The sequence below is a fragment of the Hypanus sabinus genome, chromosome 6 (assembly GCF_030144855.1).
Source record: "Hypanus sabinus isolate sHypSab1 chromosome 6, sHypSab1.hap1, whole genome shotgun sequence".
NCBI classification, from domain to species: domain Eukaryota; kingdom Metazoa; phylum Chordata; class Chondrichthyes; order Myliobatiformes; family Dasyatidae; genus Hypanus; species Hypanus sabinus.
In genome coordinates, this window is record NC_082711.1 from 135,768,824 (window position 1) to 135,792,903 (window position 24,080).

At 43.4% G+C, this 24,080-nt stretch overlaps 1 protein-coding gene across 1 annotated transcript in view; it reads left to right on the top strand.

The window, feature by feature from the left end:
* LOC132395082 (ras-like protein family member 10B) overlaps positions 1–24,080 on the top strand; it is a 113,677-nt gene that overhangs the window by 38,386 nt on the left and 51,211 nt on the right. The window contains exon 2 of the mRNA XM_059971395.1: positions 13,609–13,733. Coding sequence (XP_059827378.1) covers positions 13,609–13,733 — 125 coding nt within the window. The remainder of the gene's footprint in view (positions 1–13,608; positions 13,734–24,080) is intronic.

Here is a 24,080-nt window from a genome sequence, read left to right on the forward strand (position 1 = left end):
AATGATGATGTATCAGAGATCCACAGGGTCACCGACAATGCAGTATGTTTTCAAGGAAACTTAGAGCCCATCCTCTAATCTTTTCCTCTGCCTATTCCCATTACAGAGCTTTGAAAATAATGTCTGTTTAAGGAGACAGTGTTGCTGGACTCTCTTATATCCAAAACATCCTCCTCCTCTTGTTCTGTCTCCTTATTCTTCCCTGCGTGTCTCCACCATTGGCAAATGTGCCTTTGCTTCAAACTCAATACTGTCAAAATCTCTTCCAAGCATCCAGCTCCTCTCCATCTCCCCCATTCCTTGAAACCTAATCTTTCTGCTTTGCTTCTTCATGAAGAAGGAGGACGTTTCGTATAAATTGGCACCAAAATTAGTATCATATGCTGAATAGCTGTCCAGTGCGGTACTGTCCTATGTCCTATGCTCATCCAATAATTTCTTAACACTGCAGACTAGTTTAATACAAGCACTTTCAGAGGTTTAAGATGCAAAGCTTGTAGAAGTTGCAAGAAAAGTTTGTGAACCCTTAGCAATTAACTGCATTAATTATTGATAACATTACTCAGAAAAAAAGAGCTACATTAAGTATATATCTGTCTATTACATAGTTGAGTTAAAGCAAGTAGTGCAAAAAACAGAAGTAAAAAAAGTAGGGAGATAGTGTTCATGGGTTCAATGTCCATTTAAAAATCGGATGACAGAGGGGAAGAAGCTGTTCCTGAATCACTGAGTGTGTGCCTTCAAGCTCCTGTACCTCCTTCCCAACAGTAACAGTGTGAAGAGAGCATGTCCTGGGTGGTGGAGATCCTTAATGATGGATGCCACCTTTCTAAGTCACGGCTCCTTGAAGACATCTTGGATACTACGGAGGTTAGTACCAATGATGGAGTTGATCAATTTTACAAGCTTCTGCAACTAATTTTGATATTGTAATGTAGGCCTCCCCCCATACCAGATGATGATGCAGTCAGAATGCTCTTTACAGTACATTCGTAGAAGTTTTCAAGTATTTTAGTTGACAAACCAAACCAGATTTACCAGGATGCCACCTGAATTAGAGAACATATCCCTAAGAGGAAAAACTGAGCAAGCTAATACTTCTCTCTTTGGAGTGAAGCAGGTTGAGAGGCAACTTGATAGAGGTGTATAAGATTACTTACTGAGATACAGCACAGAATAGGCCTTCCGACCCTTTGAGCCATATCACCCAGCGACTTAACCCTGACAAATTAACCTACCAACCGGTATGTCTTTGTGCTCTGGGAGGAAACCCACAAGATCACAGGGAGAACGTACAGAGTCCTTACAGACAGTGGCAGGAATTGAACCCAGGTCACTGGTCCTGTAGAGTGTGGATAGATCAGACATCTCAAACATCAATGGCTAATCCAGGAGGACATCCTTTCAAGGTGATTGGAGGAAGGTTTAGGGGAGCTGTCAGAGATTTACACATGCACTGCTGGGTGTGGTGGTAGAGACAGACACATTAGGGACATTTTAGAGACTTAGATTGGTACATGGATGAAAGAAAAATTGAGGATTATGAGCTATGGAGGAGGAAATGGTTGAACTGAAGGCAGAGTAGGTTTATACAAGTCATCATAACATCATGGGCATTATGGCCCGTAGTGTACAGTTCGATGTTAAATAGAGAATAAGAACTCAGAGCTGAGCAAATAGACAGCTCAAGGCCACCTTAGTGACCAGCAGTTTTTTTTTTCAGAATTCCAGAGTTACTTAGTCATGGAGACATAGAAACGTACAGCACAGAAACAGGCCCTTCAGCCCATCTATTCTGTGCTGACCCATTTAAACTGCCTAGTCCCATCAACCTGCACCGAGTCCATAGCCCTCCATTCCCCTACCATCCATGTACTTATCCAAACTTCCAAACTTAATTTAAATGTTGAAATTGAGCCTGCATGCACCACTTGTGCTGGCAGCTCGTTCCACTCTCTCACAACACTCTGAGTGAAGAAGTTCCCTTCAGGTTCCCCTTAAACTTTTCACCTTTCAACCTTTAACTTACGACTTCTGGCTGATGTCCCAACTTCAGTGGAAGAAGCTTGCTCGCATTTTCCCTCTCTGTACCCCTCTCTGTATACCTCTATCAAATCTCTTCTCAATCTTCTGCATTCCAAGGAATAAAGTCCTAATCTATTCAATCTTTCCTCATAACTCAGGTCCTCCTGACGCAGCAACATCCTTGTGAATTTTCTCTGTGCTCTTTCTACCTTTCCTATAGGTAGGTGACCAAAACTGCACACAACACTTCAAATTAGGCCTCACCAATGTCATATACGACTTCAAAACAACATCCCATTTCCTGTACTCAATACTTTGATTAATGAAGGCCTTGCTTACTTAACTTTATATTCTCAAGATCCCATGTTTGGATTTGATCTCATGCCTCCGGCACGGTATTAGTGGCGAGTTCTTTATCTTTACCACTATATGCTGTTCCACCTCTGTGGATTTCAGACACCTCGTTCTTCCTTCACCCATCACCTGTCCACACCAACTCATGTAAGCTACTGGCCAGAAACAGCTTGATTTGAGAATTTTGATCCTCATTTTCGGTTTCCCCCCACTCTTACTATGGTGTTAAAACTCCTCTAACTGACACTGGTTTGTAATCCTTCAATATAATTGCTCTGCTCTGAGTGGGAGAGTCACAGAACCAGGTCCTTTAGCTGGCTGAGTCTGCTCTGCCCATCCATTTGCATGTACAATGTCCTGTGTATGTTACTCAAAATGGCCTCTTTGGTTTGTTACAAGTAGGAATGCTTCTTTGTCGGATAAGTGTTTCTCTCGCCGTTGTTTCACTTTAGTATGGCTGATATGGTAATTGTATTCATTTGTTAATCAATGGGGAATGTTATTGTGTCTTGTGATGCTGGGAACTTGGGGGAGGGGTTTTCGCGGGTTTTTTGGTGGGAGAAGAGTGCGGGAGGAAGACGTCGAGGAAGGTGGACGTGCGCTGCACTGCTCGGAAGACCCCCGGGCGTGGTCCTAGGTGCGAAGACGTGGAGGTCAGAGGCAAGCGACAAGGGGTCGAATGGTTCGTTGATTGAGCTCCAACGAGTGCACTAAACAGACTGAACTGATAAGTTGGCACCTTTTGTTTTTTTCCTTGTATGTATATGTGTGTATATATATAGTATTGCCTACTATTCTTTTAATTTTAGTAAACTCTTTAAAGTGTATGTCATAACGGTATTTGTTGTGGGTTTGATACTGTTCGCGGGCGCGAGGCATAAACTCGATTCTCACAGCACCTGCGTGTACGCGAGGTGGGTTGGTGAGTGGCTGGATCTCCTTTTTCCCCTAGACATATACCAGCCTGTTGGGTAAGGGTTACATTTGTGGGGTGCTCGTCCCGGATTGGATTGTCAGGGGCTGTGGAATCGCGCAGGCAACACACACACACACACGTTCAGAGCTTCAGGGGACAATCCCTGCCCCCTGACTCTGTTGCCAACCACTGCCATAGTGCTTAGCACCATGCTTTACAGTGCAAGTGACCCAGGTTCAAATCCCAGCACTGCTTGTAAGGATTGTGCTCGTTCTCCTTGTGACCATTGGGTTTTCTCTGGGTGTTCCAGCCTCCTTCCACAGTGCAAAGATGTAGCAGTTGGTAGTCTGAATGGTCGTGGTAAATTGTCCCGTGATTAGGCCAGGATTAAAAATTGGGGGATCGCTGGCGGCATAGCTACTTCGCGCTGAATCTCAATAAGTAAAATAACAAAAATAAATAAATCTTCAAGCCTTCAGTTTTCATTCCCACAGCCCTGAGTCTGCAACCAATGGCTGCTCAGGCTATTGAATGTAGAGATGAAAACTGCTCTGAACCCTGCCATTCCCGGGCTGTGTCTGCCCTCGTCTTTCCCTACACCTGAAGTAAAGAGCAAGAAAATGCCCCAGTTTACTGCACTTCTTGCAGCTCTGGATCTGTGTGTAAATCGCTTTACCTGCAGATCAAAAATGAGATTGGCTGCCAACTTTAATGGGCAAATTGTACTCCTGATTCAACTGTGAGTGAATCCTATCCAACACCCCTGGGAGGAGATGTACCAGACAGTATAAATACCTCAGAGCATTGATATATAGACCTGCACAGCACTGCAGTGGAGAATATTCTCAAATGTTTCTTCTACCTTCATGACTGTAATGGTTATCTCTGCAACCACAAGGAGTGTAAAAGGGGAAGTTGGAAATATTTGATCTATGTGTGCCAATAATTGCATGAGTGCAGATTAATTTTAAAAAATCAATTGTAATAATAGTGCAGCTCTATTATTATGTCAAGGAGGGAAGCTTCAAGAACCTGTGTGGAATTAAGATCATTCTGATCTTGTGTTATCCTTCTTTAATATGCATTGTCTGCATTTTATTCACTGCTCCTAGACTGACAATATCCATAGAGTTGCTTGAGCTTGGACCTATTTTAATCAGCTGAAATTGTGAAAGTGAGATAGTGAAAGTGAGAAGGTATGCTTGTCATTTCTGCCTGCTTCCCAGTACCTCCAGTGTTAGTGCTCAAAGAAGTTTTTAACATTGAGATATAGCATGGAACAGCCCTTCTGGCCCTTCGAGCTGCACAGCCCAGCGATCCCCGATCTAACCCTAGCCTAATCATGGGACAATTTACAATGACCAATTAACCTACCAGCTGGTGCATCTTTGGACTGAGGGAGGAAACTGGAGCACCCGGGGAGAATGTACTGGACAGCAGACAGAATTGAACCCAGGTCATTGTACTGTAAAGGATTGTGATAACCACTATGCTATCATACCACCCCATGGCCTTGCAGTGTTTTGAATTTAGTCATTTAAATAAAATTGCATTTTTGCTGAAGGAAAACTTGAAATTGTACCAAATTTAGACGTGGGTATTGCAAATTGGGTCAGACAAGAGCTGCCTGAGCTGCAGCCTGTTGAGAGCCTAGAGCTGAACCCTTTGTCTCTCTTTATTCAACTAATATGAAGATAAGTTTGCCATCTGACATAGCAAAGGTAACCCAAATCTGGTCGTCTCTCAAGTGCCTTCACTTCATGTGAATTACTTCTGATGGCAATTGCACCAACATAGGATGCAAAACAGGCCACCTTCAGCCATCAGGCCCATAATAAATCAGTGGGACAAATGGCCAGTGAAGTTTTTCACAGTGGTGATTGTTTAAAGGAGAAGCCATATGGTTTACAAAAAAAATATATGGGAGCTTAAACAGTCAGACGGTCTCTACCTAACAAAGTTAATTATGCAGTGCAGATAGGTGGTAATATTTCAATTTTATGCTTCATAGATACCAGTCTAAGTAGTTTTCTGAGGCAGAATAATTAGTCTTGTAATTCTGTTGCTTTCATGATTAAGAAAATTAGCTCCTGCAGTTAAAAGTTTCATAAAGATTGCAGAGATCCAAATCAGAAGAGCAGTGTAGAACAGTGAAAATAAACATCATGCACAAGGTCTGTTCTGAAGAATAGCCCCATCCAGATCACCCGGAGTTGTGGGTCCAGCTAAAGGGTTTCAGAAATGTCAAATGTCCATTTCCTTCTCCAGATTCTGCCCAAACTGCTGAGTTCCTCCATTATCTTGGTTGTTGCCCCTTGTTTAGCCTGTACACTCTCTGCCATTGGACAAAAGGTGAGATGGGGTAAAATGCTTCCAACTGCATACAGAGAATTGGTTACCATCTCTCGCCCAATCTGTGGCAAGAAACCTCATGGCCAGCTACAATCAGTGGCCACTTTATTAGGTACACATGTACACCTGCTCGTTAATGCAAGTATCTAACCAGCCAATCATGTAGCAGCAACTCAGTGCATAAAAGCATGCTGACATGGTCAAGAGATTCAGTTGTTCAAAGCAAACATCAGAATGGGGAAGAAAGTGACTTTAACTGTGGAATGATTGTTGGTATTAGACAGGATGGTTTGAGTAACTCAGAATCTGGATTTTCATGCACAGCAGTCTCTAGAGTTTACAAATGGTGGCAAAAGCATAAAACATCCAATGGGCAAAAACACCTTATTAATGAGAGAGGTTAGAAGAGAATAGCTGGACTGGTTTAAGCTGTCAGGAAGGCAACAGTAACTCAAATAACCATGTGTTACAACAATCATGTACTGAAGAGCCTCTCTGAATGGATAACACATCAAACCTTGAATTGGATGGGCTACAGCAGCAGAAAAGCATGAACATATACTTAGTGGCCACTTATTAAGTACAGGAAGTACCTAATAAAGTGGCCTCTGCATGTGCCTCTGCCATTGATTTTCCTGTGTTATTTACCTTGGAGACTACTGCCTTTAATCAATATCCAACTTAATAAGACATCAATCAATCAATGTTTAATTATTAACCATTTTCTCTAGATTCAATTATACTGGCACTGTTATACCTAAGAACGTACCACCAGGTGACTGTTCTGCTTGCAAAGGACACCAACCCTCCCTATGTTTCTGCAAAGACTAATTGCCGAGGGAACAGACCTACATTTCTTTTATTCACCTCACAGGAGCTATCTGTCTCAGGAGACCCATTATTTCTTTTTCCAGCTTCTTTTAGGCAAAATGAGAACAGGTCTTTATCCCAGAGTCTGGACCTACTTGACTTACTTGAAGCCAAAAGTCTATTCCATGTTTCCTTAAACAACACAGGCTCTGGGATTACAAGAGTCCCAGAGTCTCCAGAAATTGAAAACCAATCCCTAGGATGAATGTACCCCCGCAAAATCATTCAGTCTTCCCCAACTAGAAGACCTGGCAGAAACCATGAGTTCTGCAGTCTACTGAGGGCCAGATCAATGGCATTCAGGTCTGGTGAGCAAGTAGGATACAAGATATCCAGGTATAATCTCCAGAAAGCCATCTTACGTGTGACGTGGCAACTCCAGACCAAACCCGAATCACTGAAAGATGGTCAATAGCTGTGTCAGGGCTATAAATTCCTCAGTGTTATCACTTCAGAGGATCTGTCCTGGGTCCAGCATGTAAGTGCCATTACGAAGAAAGCACAACATTCAACACTTTGACAAACTTCTATAGATGTACAGAGGAGATTATATTGATTGGCTGCATCACTGCCTATTATGGAAACACCAATGCCTTTGAACAGAAAATCCTTAAAAAAGTAATGGATATGGCCCAGTCCATCAATGGTAAAGCCCTCCCCATCACTGAGCTGTCATAGGAAAGCAGCATCCATCATCAAGGAACCCACTCAGGCCATGCTCTCTTCTCGCTGCTGCCATTAGGAGGAAGGTTAAGAAACATTGGGACCCACACGACCAGATTCAGGAACAGTTACTACCCCTCAATCGTCAGGCTCATGAACCAGATGGGATAACTTCACTCAACTTTACTTTACTTACACCATCATTTGCCACAACCTATGGACTCTCTTTCAAGGGCTCTTCATATCATGCTCTTGATATTTATTGCTCTTTTTTCACTCTGTATTTTCACATTCTGCACATTGGTTGCTTCCCATCCTGTTGGGTATGGTCTTCCATTGATTCTGTTGTGTTTCTTGGATTTACTATGTATGTGGGCAAAAAATTTCAGGGTTGTATACCATGATATAGTTATACTTTAATAATAAATATACTTAGAACTTTTGAACCTTAAGTACTTTCAGCTATCTAAAGCCATCAAAAAGTATTTTTAAAACATCCCCATTTTCTTTTTCTTTGAAGAGAAGTGTGTGGAGGAAGGATTAGGTGAGGGAGATAGATTTCAGCCACAGGGTTATAGGGATCTAGGAACCTTTAGAAAAAAAGAAACTTTTTGTTTTGGCTGGCTCAGACATGATGGGCTGAATGGTCTTTCTCCAATTGTAGGCATTTATATAATTGCATGATTTCTGTTTTCACACAAGTCTTAAAGGTGGCTGGATAAATACAGAAAACTGTCAAAATTTCTAAGTATTCCTGAATGTAAGCAATCGAGTACAAAAAAAAGGGATCACCAGTTGAGTAGGGTTCATCTGAAAAGTTCTGTTGATACTGAGCACCAGGCAGAAGAAAACCCTGAAGCCTTTAGGATGCAGAAGAGATTAATTGGAATAGGATGAATAACTGCAAATTGGCTGCAGAAAGTGCTGTTTTAGCTCAAAAACAAAATACTGCAATTTGTGCAAATTACTGCAAATTACTGCAAATTGGCTGCAGAAAGTGCTGTTTTAGCTCAAAAACAAAATACTGCAATCTGAAACAAAACCAAAGTCCAGCAAACATTCAGCACATCAGGTTCAAAGTTCAACCAAAAAGCTCAAAGTAAATTTATTACTGTATTAAAGTACATTTATGTCACCATATACAACCCTGAGACCTGTTTTCAGCTACGCAGCAACTATGTGGGGAGTGAGAGAGAGGGGGGGGGAGAATTTATTGATCGGATCAGTAGTGTTTTCAGCAACTTGGAATGTAAATTCTCTACACAACGAACCACCTCTTTCTCTTTAACACCCTCTCTCTCTTCTCCCCCCTCTCTTTCTCCTTCACTTTTCCTTTACTTTCCCTTTCTCTCATTTCATTCTCTTTCCCGCTCCCTCTTGCTCTTTCCCTTTCTCTCTCTCACATTTTCATTTCCTTTCCTTTCTCTCTCTCTTTCCAAACCCCACTCCCACCTCCAGATGCCTGACATGCTGAGTATGATCAGCATTTTGTGCATTATGCAGTATTCTGAATTTGCCTTCGTTGAAATTAAAAGGTTACAGGAATTATGAAGGATTTTGATGGCGTAAATACAGATGAACGACTTCCATTAGATGAATCAGTTTAAGTTTAATGGCATTTTTTCATGTAATGAGTTGTTATAACCTGAAATCCCTTACCAGTAAAGAGAATGGTGGCAGCTTTAATAGTAACCTTCCAATTAGACTAGTACAGTATGCTTTGACTATGTAAATGCTGTATAATATATAGTATTGTATCTGGGCTTCCATAGATGTAGTGGCAAATCTAAACTGAAAACCAAATGAAAACTAAAAACAATTGCCCACTACAGAGTTGTTACCTTGCATGACAAGCCTTCAGCTCCAACAAAATAATTATTCCAAAGAGTCGAATCCCTAATTCCATCTTTTATGTGTGATTAGAAAACATACAACCTTGAAGTGATGAAACTTAAGCGTACCAAAGTGAAAGCCAAGCACTATTCAGTGTCACCTCAGTGGTCGGAAAAAGATACGACCTCCGCCAGTCCCAAGCTACAAAATGCCACAAAATAAGCAAGCATACGTAACTTATTCCTTTGCTTTTACCATGCCCCCACTCACACGACTAGTTACTGTAATAAACATAATAAACGCACAACACAGAATACAACGCAGATACCGAACAGATACACAGCTCCTACAATAGTTATACAGAATAGAATCAGACCTTTCAGCCAGAGTGCATATGAACGTCAACCAGCCATTTACACCAATCCTAAACTAAACCCATTCTATTCTATTTTCCCTGCATTCCCCTCAACTTCCCCCAATTCTACCACTCTTTACATGCTAGGGGCAATTTAACCTATTGAGATGTATTGTCTTTGGGATGTGGAAGGAACCAGGAGAATCTGGAAGAATTCCAAATGGTCCGGAGAGAATGTGCCAACTCCACACAGATGACGCTGGGGAGCAGGACTGGACTAGGAAATGCCTGGAGCTGTGGAGCACCAGCTCTGCTCACTGTGCCACTTTGCTGCCCCCAGAAGGGGTCCTTTCATGGGAAGTGTCCACACATATGTCAGCATTTTTTGCCCACCCCAAACCACAGCTATTTCAGTATCTCATACCGTGGGCCTGGAGTCAGGCACAGGCCAGACCAGGTGAAGGCAACAGGCTTCCTTCCAGGTTGAACTAGGTTTGTTCAACAATCCAGTGATTTCACCACCATTCACACTCACCTTCATTCTAAATTGATCCCCATTTCTTGACTTTTATCTTCAATATTGACAGTTGTGTTTAACCTCTGGGTCTCTAACTTAAAACACCTGAAACACCCTGGTTTCCTTGGCTGTGTAAGTCTAGGGAAGACAACCTCCAGCCCTGGCAAACTTGTGAGATTGAGGGGCACTCGGTCCCACCCCAAACCCCGGTTTGTGTGGATGCTGTGTCATTTGCTACCCTGTTACAAATTAATGCCACAAAATAACAGACAGCACACTGCATACAATTAAAGGAATTATATTTATAAATCTTAACAAAAGGGTTAGTAAAGAATAACAAAAAGGAAAGGGCCCATTCTAATTAAACAGTCCAACGTGCACAAGTTGGAGCTCATCTAGAACTTCTCCGTCACTCACGCACTGGGCCCTCGGTCAATGGGAACACCCACACCATCTTCCAAATGCCACTCATGATCTGTCTCAAATGGGTCTCCCACCGGATCATATGCTACGACTGGTCCTCCCCAGCACCCTCCCTCTTCTCCAACAAAAAGCCCCAAGCCCAGTGGTTTCCTAGTGGGGGTTATGTTGGGCCATGATGCTACAGATTGTGCCGGTGTTCATTCCTGTTAAAGTCTACAGTGACTCAGGATGGCCAGTTTTGAGCTGCCACACTATCCCAGCGAGTGTGTGTTCAGTTCAGTTCAGTTTCAGTTTATTGTCATTTAGAAACCACAAATGCAATGCAGTTACAAAATGAGTCAACGTTCTCCAGAATGATATCACAAAAGCACATGACAAAGCATACTAAACCAGAAAATCCACATAACATTTGGCAATCCCCAATCTAGAGTCCAGAGAGGCTGCTGCGTATTAATATCGTGCTACCATCTGAGCACGTTCCCCCGGAAAGCAGCTCCAAATTCACCAGACAAGACAAGACTACCCAGACACACCAAGTCAAGAGACCAACTTTACCACCCAACAAACCAAAAACTAAAGCTACAAGACCTACACAAAACCACAGTTACAACATATAGTTACAATAGTGCAAACAATTGCATAATTGATTTAAAAAAAGACCATGGGCACAGTAAAAATAGTCCAAAGATGTTAAAAGACTGTAAGTTCGAAAGAAACCACACACAGTTTCCACAAGTCCTCAGGGTCCTGACAGACTCGTCATCCCACGCAGGCGGCAGAAGGGAATACCCCCGCTATGGACTTCCACGGCACCGCTGGACTCAGCCACGCAGATGCAGCACACAGAAAGCACCCCAACTGCAGCGGACTCCAACTCAGTCGAATCTCCAAGCCTCTGACCGTCCCCTCCGGCACAGCTTCTCCGAGCACCATCCCCTGCCGAGGGCCCCCGCCAACGGCCACCAGCAACTCGACCCGAGGACTGGGAGCCTGTTCTTCTCAGCAGAGACCCGGACCTCACAGCAGCAGCAGCAACGAAGAAGGTCTTCCTGGAGATTTCCAGATGTTCCCCCGTGCTCCCACATCCGTGTGTGTGTGATGCCTCGCCACAATGTCTCCTGAGCATGAAGATGGGAATTTGTCCCATTTCAAGGACCTTTCAGTTGTCCCTTCTACCAAATACCTGCCACAAGTGAGGATCTGGTCGAGACAGTTTATCTCACACTAGCTGCAGACCCAACTGTGTCCAGCAGGAGTAACCAGTTGAGGCACTGTAACCAGTGGTAGCACTGTACCCACTGAAAGCCCTCTGTCCCTCTCCACTCACACTTACATTCCTGATTCAGTATCTAGAGGAGGTTTCCTCACCTGTGTTTGACCTGACGCCATGAGATCTGAAACCAATGGTGAGGCACCCCTTTGCTCCTCCTTCTCTGGGGGATCTGTCTGACCAGCGTGACAGTATCAGCCCAGACCCTTTGAGTGAGGAGCCTTTGAAACTGGTTTTCACTGGGATTCTAAAGTTTACAGCCAAAGTCGAGTTTACTGTCATGTCTATGCCCAGACAAAATGGAAAGCTTAACTGTAGCAGCACCACAGGCACATAGATTTGCTAAACAACATTCACAAGAAAAATATAAACTGTACATAAATTATACTGACATTATGCAAGGAAGAGATATCCATCTCTTAAGGATATCTGTGGTGGTGGAGAGGCTTCTGGCTGTGACGGTGCTGGTTGAGTCCACAACCCTCGGCAGCCTCTTTGAAACCTGTGCATTACTTACTGCCTGTTACGCCGCTGGACTTTATGGCAGCAGTGAAGGTCCTCCATCTCAGGTCTTCCTTCATCTCAGTGGCTTCCTCTCGGTTTTCACTTCTGTCAGTCATGCAAATCCCAGGTGGAGACTCAGGAATACCATCACACTCAGATGTAGAAGGATACTTTATTGCTATGTCCATGACAATCGAATTTTACCAGTCAGGGTTGTTAGCCCCAAGCTAAACCCCCGAACCTAGAAGACCAATGGACCACTCTTAGTCTGGCCTCTAGCCTTTGACAGGTTTAGCATGGGTGACCCGAGGTATAAATTCTTGACTCCTGCCAACATTAGCAATCTGAGTCATTGAGGCATGCAAGCCTCTAAACCATGACAGAGTTATGGTCCTCTTGGAGGAAGTTGTTCATTGGCACCTCTGTATCAGGCAGTGATGAAACCATTCAGAACACTCTGGATATCTGGAAAAATTTGCTGGAGTCTCTGGTGACATACCAAATCTCTCCTAATGAAATATAGTGCTTTCTTTGTGATCACATCGGTATGGTGGACCCAGGATAGGTCCTCTGCAACGTTGACATCCAACAACTTGAATCTGCTCACTCTTTCCACCATAGTTTCCTCAATGAGAACTGGTGTGTTCTTCCAAATTCTCTTCCCTGAAGTCCACAATCAGTCACTTGCTCTTGCTGACACAGAATGTGTAAGGTTGTTGTTGTGCTTGGGTAACATTGAATGTCTAAGGGGCTGGCGGTGAGATAGATAAGTGAGACAGGAGGTGTGTTATTTGTGTAGTGGGAAATACGTGTGCAGGCAAATGACGGAGGATTACTGATGAGGTGGGGAGAAGCAGTTAGTAAGGGATGATCCATTAACTCTGCAAAGAAGCTGCTGCCAGATGAGCTGAATGTGTCATTTAAAGATGCACTTCACGATACAGGCCACATCTGTGAGGTTATTGTATTCCTTACACCACTGCATCCAGGTCCTTGAGGCAAGACACCTCCATGCTTTCTGAATCTGTTGCTCCTGGGGAATATGTTGAAGTAGCTGAGCAGAGAGGACCTCTCTTCTTCTCTACACTCCCACTGGTGTTGCTGGAGATCCCACCTCCATGTTGCACTATTCTCCATTGTGTTCTCGGTCAGCTTCAGGTGCCAGCACTTACTCCAGCAGCAAAGCTGTGGGACGGATGCAGGACAACCTTAACTGGGGTCAGTGCTGCAATGCACAGTACAGGTGGGAGGATGGGGATTAACTGACCATTTTTGACAGCATCCAATGAAGCCCTCCCACTCTCCACGTCTGTCTGAAACACACTTGGATTCCATGTGAGTAGAGAAATCATACTGGCCACATCCATTTAAAATATATCGTGGGACATTTGATTGATAGGTTCTTTATTGCATGATGTTCCATTGGGTAATAATGACTGCCAGATTGCATTTCAGTTTTTCAGACTGTTTAATGTAGTGGATAACCAAAATCTCTGGATTAATTCTGGTTTTCTCATCAATTCCAGGAATGGGCAGACACCTGCTGCCGGGGATTGCGGAGTGCTCACGCCTACATCCTGGTGTATGACATCTGCTGCTTTGACAGTTTTGAATATATCAAAACAATTCGGCAACAAATATTAGACACAAGGTAAGAGAACTTAACCAGAACAAAATATTCAGGGGAATTAAGTCATTGTTCTCGTCTTCCCAGAATACGTTTTAAGTAATTCAATCTTTGGAATTGGCATGTCACTGCAAGGCCAACATTCATTGAGAAGGTGGTGGTGAGCTTTCTTCTGGAACTTCTGCTGAAGGTTTTCCACTGCATTGTTCCAGGTTCTACAGGTAGCAACGATGAGGAAATGATGAGGTATTTCCAACGAAGGTAGTGAGGAACTTAGAGCAGAATTTAGAAAGGTAGTTGGTGCATGAGTGGCACCTTCCTGCAAGTGGCACAAGGGCAGAAAACCATGCATTTTTTAAATGGTACACACTTCAACTCCTAGTAGAGGGAATAAATGTTTACACTGGTCCTATATGATATCAAGGTACCTGAGAATTAATAGAACTCTACTTACCCTTGCAAGTAGACATAATTCCATCATGTCCTGAGATGTACCTTACTGATATGGAAACCCTTGGAATGCCAGGGGTGAATCTTCACTACAGGACACCTGACTTTTTGTAGCCGTGTCATACAATTTCTTGGTCCAGCTGAGTTTCTGCTCAGCAGTGACCCCCAGCCTATTGATGGTGGGGAGAACTCAATACTACTAATCCCATTGAATATGAAGGGTAGCTGGTTAAACTCCCTTGTGCACGTGATGGTTGTTCCCTGCGATGCATAAACATTGCCAAAAACTCGATACATTCAATGTTGGGCTACTTTGCTTGTTGAGGTGTTGCGAATGGAATTGAATACTGAAAGATCATCATACATGAAAGTTTTGTAAACAGTGAGGCAGATAATAATACATTCTGTGAAAATACAGAGAGGCTAAAGGAATGCATGAGCATACAGACAATAAGATTCAAAACAGAAAATTTTGAGATGATATGTTTTGGTGGGAAGATTCAAAAACCGGGTTTAATAGAACAGTGTGAGATAAGAATAGTTTGTACAAAATTTTAGCGGTTGGAAAGAGAGGTAGTCAAATCTTGGTTTTCATAAAGAGAAGCAGAGAGTACAAGGTGAACGCATGTCAATAAAAGACAAGCCCCAGTTAATATGGAGACGTGAGACTGCAGAGTCTGGAACTGAAAAATGAACTGCTGGAAGAATGTATTGATTCTGGCAGCATCTGTGAAGGTGAAGAGATGGTTAATGTTTGAACTGAGACCGTAAATCAGAGTCCACAGCCCAAAGGGTGGACTAGCCAGTAAGATGGTGCATGCCATACTTTTCCAGTAAAATGGTGGCAAACTCGGACACAGTGGCTTCTATGGGGTAAACCAATGGTGTTATTGTCATTTTTAAATATATATTTTATGATGGTAAGACTCTGCTGGACAGTAGGAACTTAAGTACTGCAGGTCCACCCCGTCAGCAGAGAAACCGGACAGTGCGGATCGTGTTGCTGCCTGAGTCAGAGAGGTGCAATGCAGGAGAGAGGTGTGCATTCTAACAGCGAGTGATCATCTTCGTCACTTTTCTTGTCTTTGCAAGTCCTTGTTGGACATTGATGGTATGGAATGCTACGAGTCTAATTCAGTGGTTTATTGGCAAATGGCAAGGGAACTTTGTGGCTTTGAGTGTAACGAGGACTAGGCCTCAGCCATGTGTCGCCTGTTTGCAGCTGCCCGGGGGTGGGGGAGTGGAGGGGGAGTCAGGTGGTACACCGGGCCAGCTGCTCAAGGGGAGGTGGAGTCAGGTGGTACCCCAGGGACCAGGGGCAGCTGCCCAGGGGTGGGGAAGTGGAGGGGGAGTCAGGTGGTACACCGGGCCAGCTGCTCGAGGGGAGGTGGAGTCAGGTGGTACCCCAGGGACCAGGGACAGCTGCCCGGGGGGAGGGGGAGTCAGGTGGTACATCAGGGCCAGCTGCTCGAGGGGAGGTGGAGTCAGGTGGTACCCCAGGGACCAGGGGCAGCTGCCCGGGGGGAGGGGGAGTCAGGTGGTACACCAGGGCCAGCTGCTCGAGGGGAGGTGGAGTCAGGTGGTACCCCAGGGACCAGGGGCAGCTGCCTGGGGGAGGGGGAGTCGGGTGGTACACCTGACTGCTGGAAGCACCATGGCTCAGCCCCCAGCTGTTCACTCAGCAAAAGGCAAGCTAGATTGTGTTCAACTGCAGACTGCTGCAACGTTCGTGGACTCAGGGACGTGAAGTATTTTTTTGTGTGATTGTATTTTACGTGCTTTGCACTGTGTATGACTGTCAGTACGGTGTTTTGCAGCTTGGCCCCGGAACAACCCTGTTTCATCTGGCTGCAGTCATGGGTGCTCATGTATGGTTGAATGGCAATCATATCTGAACTTGAACTATCTGTTTGCTTCTACAGATTTTACCTGACCCACAATGTTCTTCCAGCAGTTTATTTTTCTGCCAAAGAGCAATGTTGCTAGTTCTGCGCACCCCACGTGGGAATGTGCAATTGCAATTTTATGGATGTTTTGGAGAAGTTGATGCTGATCATAAAGGAGCAGAGGGGATATTTACAAGTAGATTGAAAATCATGAAGGCACTTGAAAAAGCAATGAAAGAATTTGTTTCCTGTGGTTACAAGAGGGGGGAGTCACAGATAAATGAGTGGCAAGAAAATCAAAACAAATTGTTTACTTTTAAACAATATGCTGGTTTAGATTTACTCTACACTGCTGATACGATGGTGGGTATAAATTATACTGCTCAAAGTGGAATTGAATAAATACTTACAGAAGTATAACGTGCTAAATCTCTAGGAAAGATCAAGGGTCTGCTGATAACTAAATCACCCTCTCATAGAGATGGTGCACACCTGTGGGCAGAAGGCTCCTTCTGCTCCTCAATATTCTATAATATTGGGATTCAGAGATTTCCTTTCTTTATTGTATTTTGATACATATTTATAACAATTCCTTTTCTGCCTTTTATCTTGTTTCTTCAGCAAGTCGACTTGCACTTGCTCTTTCAATCACTTAAGAAAGTACAATCGTTTTTGTACTTTCCAAAAATATTCGTCTTCTTTATTGTCGTTCCTTTTCGGGCCTTGTGGCGCATCAGGCGGCGTTTTTTGACGTTTCGTTAGCATTTGTCTGTTTTTCACGAGGCCATATTGCTAACTTGATGCTCAACCAGCACAGATGGAAAGAATGCAAGGAACCTGCGGGATTCGAATCTGGGACCATTTGCCTCAAAGTCCACTGCCAATGCCATTACACACCAGCCAGCAACCTCTTTAATATCCTCACCAAAATGCTCCAGCATTTATATTAATATTAATCTGCTATCTTTATATTCTGTATTTTTAATATCTTTAATACTATCAACACACTTCTTCTATAGAGTCAATCCTTCCCAATTTTAGCTGCATTGGTATATTTTTCTGATCTCCAGGTCTAAATCCTTTACTTTGACTCTCTCTGGTCCAAATAACTACTCAATCCCTAATCACTGTCTTCCTTTTTGTATGTAGCTTGCTTTCTGTTCTGCTCCCTAACTTCAGGTTTTGCTCTTTATAATTGGAGAATGGGAATGGGAATGGATGCATCTGTATTAGGAGTTTATTGAAAATACAATTATATCGTATGCATCCTCCTCCTCTGTTCTTGTCTTGATCTCACAGGAATACTTCATGCAGGTATTGTTTCTATGTCACACACCATCCTTTCCAAGTGTACTCAAGCACCCATGCTCACCAAGAGCTGAGGTGAGCACTTAAAACATCTGCTTCATGTCGGCCCCTCATAACCAAAACCCATTCTGTCTTCTTGGGCCCTTCACTTAAACAAAATAGACTATGCACACTCCACAAGGCCAATATCAGAGGTCAAGCTTGGAGCAAGGCAGCTGAGGTACAGAGAGAGCAGCTCTACCAGCTGCACTCCGGTGTTTCCTTGGGTTCAGTTAGTCAGCCACATAAGACACTAGTACTTTCACTGCATTGGTGAGTAGTTTCATAGGCTGAGCCACAGCCGTATCCACACATCAGTGCCTCGGTCACAAATGAGCCGTGTTCTCAGGTTGACATGCAATGATTTCAACCAAACAGAGGACCAATACAAAAATAAATTCTACAACCTTGGAGTAGTAAAGCACAAAGTGAATTATTCCCTTCCTCCCAGCTCACTCTGAGAGAATTCCAGTCGGTGTGCTTTCCCTATGTTTCTGCAATCATAGAAATCCTGAAATTGTGCAAAATGAATAACTCAGAAAGGAAGCCCTTCAGCCCATCGTGCCTTTACCAGTCAAAAAGGGCTACTCACTCTCATCCCATATTCCAATAACTTCCATCAAACTTTTAACTACTTACATTTTTAAATGCTTTGAGGTTCTCTGCCTCCACCATCCGTTCAGACGGGAAGCTCCTGAACCTCAACACTCCCTGGTGAAACTGTATTTCCTCATGGTGAAGAAGGCATTTGGCACATTGGCTTTCAACAGTTAGGACCTTGCATTGTATAAGATGTTTGTGAGACCATACCTGGACTATCGTATCAATACAAAAACTGCTGGAGGAACTCAGCAGGGAAGGCAGCAACTATGGAGAGGAACAAACAGTCAATATTTTGAGCCATGACCCTTCACCAGGACTGGAAAGGAAGGGGGAAGAATGGGGAGGAGGGGAGAGTACAAGCTGGTAGGTGATAGGTGAAGCCAGATGAAGAGGAAAGTGGGTGGGTGAGGGAGAGGGATGAAGTGAGAAGCTGAGAGGTCATTGGTAGAAAAGGAAGAGGCCTGAAAAAGAAAGAATCTGATAGGAGAAGAGAGTGGACCGCAGGAGAAAGGGAAGAAGAAGGGGCACCAGAGGGTGCAGAAACGAGGGGACCCAAAATGGGAAATAGAAAAAGAGAGAAGAGGGAGGAATCAGTAATTTTTGGAAGTATGAGAAATCAATGTTCATACCATCAGGTTGGAGGCTACCCAGACAAAATATGAAGCGTTGCTCCTTTAACCTGAATGTGGTGTCATCATGGCAACAGACAAGGTCATTGACCAACATGTTGGAATTGGAATAGAAAGCAGGTTTAAAATGAGTGTCCAAAGCAACTGAACTACTGTGTTCAGTTATGCTCGCCCTGTATTGAAAAGGCATTGTTGATCTGGAAAAAGTGCAGAGAAGACTCACAAGGATGTTGCTGAGACTGAAGGGCCTGAGTAATAGGGAGAAGATGAGTAAGACTTTGATCTTTAGAACATAGAAGACTGAGGGGTAACATTATCAAGGTGTATGAAATCAGGAGGAGCATTGATAAAGTGAGCACAAGTTGAAGGGGAATTCAAGAGAACACACACCAGTCCTCAAATGAGATTTGGTATGCCAACAAAGAATAGCAAATTCCTACAGGTGCGCTGTGAAGAGCATTTGGACTGATTTCATTACCACCTGGTATAGAGACTCCAATTCACAGGATCTAAAGAGCTGCAGTGGGTTGTAGACTCAATTAGTTCCATCATGGGCATCCTCAAATGGCAGAGCCAAAGAAGATGGTATTCATTATGTAGTACCATTATAAGACCATAAGACATAGGAGCAGAATTAGGCCAACTGGCCCGAGTCTGCCCCACCATTCAATTATAACTGATCCTCTTTTCTTATCTCCTCCTCAAACCCAGATCCTGGCCTTCTCCCCGTAACCTTTGATGCCATGTTCAATCAAGAACTTATCAATCTCTGCCTTCAATACACCCAATGACCTGGCCTCCGTAGTTGCATATAGCAACAAATTCCACAAATTCACCACTCTTTGGTTAAAGAAATTTCTCCGCATCTCTGTTTTGAAAGGGAGGCTGTGCCCTCTCGTCCTAGACTCTCCCACCATGGGAAACATCCTTTCCACATCTACTCTGTCTAGGCCTTTCAACATTTGAAAGGTTTTAGTGAGATTCCCCCTTCAGCCTTCTGAATTCCAGCGAGTACAGACCCAGAGCCATCAAACGTTTCTCGTATGATAACTCTTTCATTCCTGGAATCATCCTTGTGAACCTCCTCTGGACCCTCTCCAATGCCAGTACAGGACATGCTCTCTTCTCATTACTACCATCAGGGAGGAGGCACAGGACCTTGAGGATGCACACTCAATGTTTTAAGAACAGCTTCTTTCCCTCTGCCATCTGATTTCTTAACAGTCCATGAACCGATGAACACTAATTCACTATTTCGCTCTGTTTTTGTATTATTTATTATCTTTATATTTCTTACTGTAAATTATATATTTTACTGATGACCATACATCAGTGATAATAAAGCATAATTCTGATTCTTTGTGGGAGCAATGGGCCAAAAGGCCTGTTTACATGCTGAATTAATCTCCCCATGGTGGGGGTGTCTGAGACTGACCAGTGGACATAGGCTCAGAATGGAAATGGGGAGGAATCTCTTTAGCCAGAGAGTGGTGAATCTGTGGAATTCATTGCCACAGGTGACTGTGCAGGCTAAGTCACTGGGCATATTTAAGGCAGAGGTTAGGTTCCTGATTAGTCAGGATATGAAGGGAGACCGGGAGTAGGCAAGAGATTGGGGCTGAGAGGGAAAATGGATCAGCTATGACGAAATTGCAGAGGAGACTTGGTGGGCCAAATGGGCTAATTCTGCTCCCATATCTTATGGTCTTATACCTGTGCTGTCAATTATGCCAATCTAAACCGCATATCTGCCTGCACATGGTCCATAGCCCTCCTTAAACATTGCTGTCGTATCCACTTTATCAGATGCCCTAGCAGCCTCACTCTCAGTGTAAGGAAACATGCCTCATGCATCTCCACTAAACTTCCCCTCTCTCACTTAAGCTTATGCCTGTAGTGTTTGACATTTCTGTACTAGGATATGTCTACTATCTACTCTCCTTAAATCCCTGATGTCCACTTTTGACTCCTTTGATTCAATTTCATCAAATAATAATCCAATTCTCCTTTGAAGTCAACAGAATGAATTTGTATCCATCCCCTCTAAGGCAATAGCATTTACTATTTTTCTGTAAAGAACAAAGTTTTCCCTGAGTCCCTTTGGTTAATTTGTCAATTACCTTAAATCACTAGGCCTTCAGCTCTACCTACCTTCAAGTTTTCAAACAACTCCTATCAAACATGCCGACCTCTGCTCAAGGGAGAATCTGCACAGCTTCTCTAGTCTATTCACGTAATGGTAATCTCTCTTCCCTGCACCCATGTCTGTAAATCTCTTTTATCACACACATCCTTAGACCTTAGATTTCTCGCCCCACCCCACTGTCAGAAAATGGCAGAGCCCCTCTCCTCCCCCATGTGCAGTCAGACATGTGGACAGATATGGATTATAAGTTATATATAAATAATGACAAAAAAGTCTGTGTAAAAACAAGACAGTGCAAAATAAACAAAGATCCAATCAAAGGTAAGTCCCTGATCATGAGGAAGATTAGACTGAGGATAAAGAGAGAGAGAGAGAGAGAATGGAGGGAAGAGACTGGTGGAAAAGAGGGAGAGAAAGAGAAAGTGGAGGGATGGAGGGTGGATAGAGAGCAAAGTGAGGAAGAGAAAATTGTGAGGGAGAGAGTGGGGGAAAGTGTGAAGGAGAAACCGTTTAGAGAGGGGTAGGAAGAGAAGGATATACCCATTACCGATAATTGAATATATGGACATCTCTCTCTCTCTCTCTCTCTCTCTCTCTCTCTCTCTCTCTCTCTCCCCTCCCTCTCCCCCTCCCCCCTCTGCCACTCTCTCCTAAATCCCTACATTACCATTCCATGTCAGAAGGTGCTGCGTTCAAGTCCTGCTCCAGAGGTTCAGTCACACAAATCCAGGTTCAAAGAACACATGTTCCAAGGCAGCATAGTACTTATTGTAGAAATAAAGATCAGTCATACAATGCATAACAATACAAAGAAAAATGAGGGGCGTATAATGTACCAACAACAAAGATGTTGAAGGGTCTTCAGTGTGAAACATTTCTCTTTTCACAGGTACGGCCTGACCTGCTGAGTGTTTCCAGCATTTTTGGTTGTAGTTCTGCTTGGCATTCTGGCTAATACTTATCTATTAGTCAATGATATTACAATATTATGATACACCTGGTCATGATTGCCTTGATACTTATAAAAACATTATTTTAAGAGCATAAGGCCATAAGATACAGGGGCAGAGTTAGGCCATTTGGCCCATCGAGCTTGCCCTACCATTTCATCATGGCTGATCCATCTTTCCTCTCAGCCTCAATCTCCTGCCTTCTCCCCGTATTATAAACTAATCTAATGTTGCTTGCTTACTGTTTTCTTTTTCCTGGTTTCTGGTGTCAAGCCATAAAATAGTATCTTATTGGAAAACAGTTTGGGAAGGAACATGTGATGTGATAGTGGAAACTAGTGGACTGAGTTCAATAGTTCCATTTAATTTATGCTGATTCACACTGATACAATTGTATTTCTATGCTATATTGACTATCCAGTTGTACAGCATAGTTGTTATTGCTGTTATCCTGTTATTGCTACTACTTATTACCAATTACTATAAATAGCACATTGTACATTTAGACGGAGACGTAGCATAAAAATTTTTACTCCTCGTGTATGTGAGTGATGTAAGAATTAAAGTCAATTCAATTCAATTTAATATCAGAGAATGTACACAATATACAGTCTGAAACTCTTACTCTCTGCAGACATCCTTGAAACAGAAAAACCCCACCCCCAAGAATGAACGACAGAAAGAAACATAAGAACCCCAAAGCCCCCTGCCCCCTCCCATGTACAAGCAGCATCAACCCTTCCCCCTCCCCCTTATTTCTGGCAGAAAGTATCAGCACTCCCACTACCCACCATGCAAACAAAAGCAAACCCCCAAAGAGAGATCTTGGTCTACAGTCCATCAAAAATTAACTGTTCACTCCAAAGTTTTGACATCCCACAGGCCCTTTCTCTCACTAACAAGGGAGAGACAGGCATTGCTCCTTTCACAGCCTATTCCCAGAAGGCATTTCATAAGGTGATATATCAAAAGTTATTCTTAGAAATAAAGGCTCACAGTATAATAGGCAATATACTGGTGTGGGTAGGAGATGATCTGATTAGCTGGAAACAGAGTAAATGCTTAAATTCTCTTTGGATCATCAGGAAATAATGAGTGATATGGCACAGGAATTGTTGCTGAGGCCTCAACATTTTATGATTTATATAAATATCTTGGATAAGAGTATCGAAGTGTGTTTGCTCAATATGACTCAAATGTAAACAGGAAAATAAATCAAGAAGAGACATAAGGAGACTACAGACACTAGGGATAGGTTAACTGAGTGGGAAGTATCTGGTACACTGTGAGAAACATGAAATTGTCATTTAGTCAGGAGAAAATTAAAAAGAACATGTTGTCCAAATGATGAGAGATCACCGAGCTCTGAGATGCAGGCTAGGCAAAAGACTAGTATGCTGCTACAGGAGAGTAATTAAATTAGAAAAGTTAACAGAACTGGTCAGACCACACTGGGAGAACTGTGTCCAGCATTGGTGTCCTTATTTATGGAGGGTCACGAATGTATTGAAAATGGTTGAAAGTAGTTCAGAGAAGGTTTAGAGAAGGATTACTAGCCTGTGAGGCAGTTGGTACATAGCTGGTGCCATACATGAGTGCCCTGTTTAGTGAGATCTTCATCTCCAGGCAAAAGAAACCAGGACAACTGAGGACCAAGTTCTGCTGCTGGGAGAAAAAGGCTCATGCTGTGGTAGGCAGTGGGATCCACAACCTGACCAACCTCAATCAAGTCTGTGTCACCGTCCCAACAGTCTTCACAATCCTCCTCTCTATATTACTGCACCTCATTTCCAACAAACTTCTCGATGCAGTGGAGCAAATCTATAGGATGAATAAAAAAGATGTTGAGCACACAGTGTCTTCATCTCATACTCCAGTCACCCAACTTTGTTCACTGGCTTACAGCATGCAGGAAATATCAGCAGAGGGTGAGCACCAAACCATTGTTGAACTCCTTCACCAAAGCATACCACAGGATGGGCCCTCACCTCTGAACAACAAGCTCCGAAACCTGGACCTCTGTAGCTCCCTCTGCAACTGGATCCTTGACTTTTTTACTGGGAGACCTCAGTCCGTGCCGAATGGAAATAACATCTCCTCCTCAAGGACATTCAACACTGGTGCACCTCAAGGATGTGTGCTTAGCCCACTGCTCTACAAACACGACTGTGTGGCCATGCACAGCTCAAACATTATCTGATGAGGAGGCATACAGGACTGAGGTAGATCAGCTGACTGTGTAGTGTTGCAGCAACAACCTTGCACTCAATGTCAGTAAAGCCAAGGAATTGATTGTAGACTTCAGAAAAGTGCAAGTCTAGGGAATACACACCAGTCCTCATCGAGGGATCAAAAGTGGA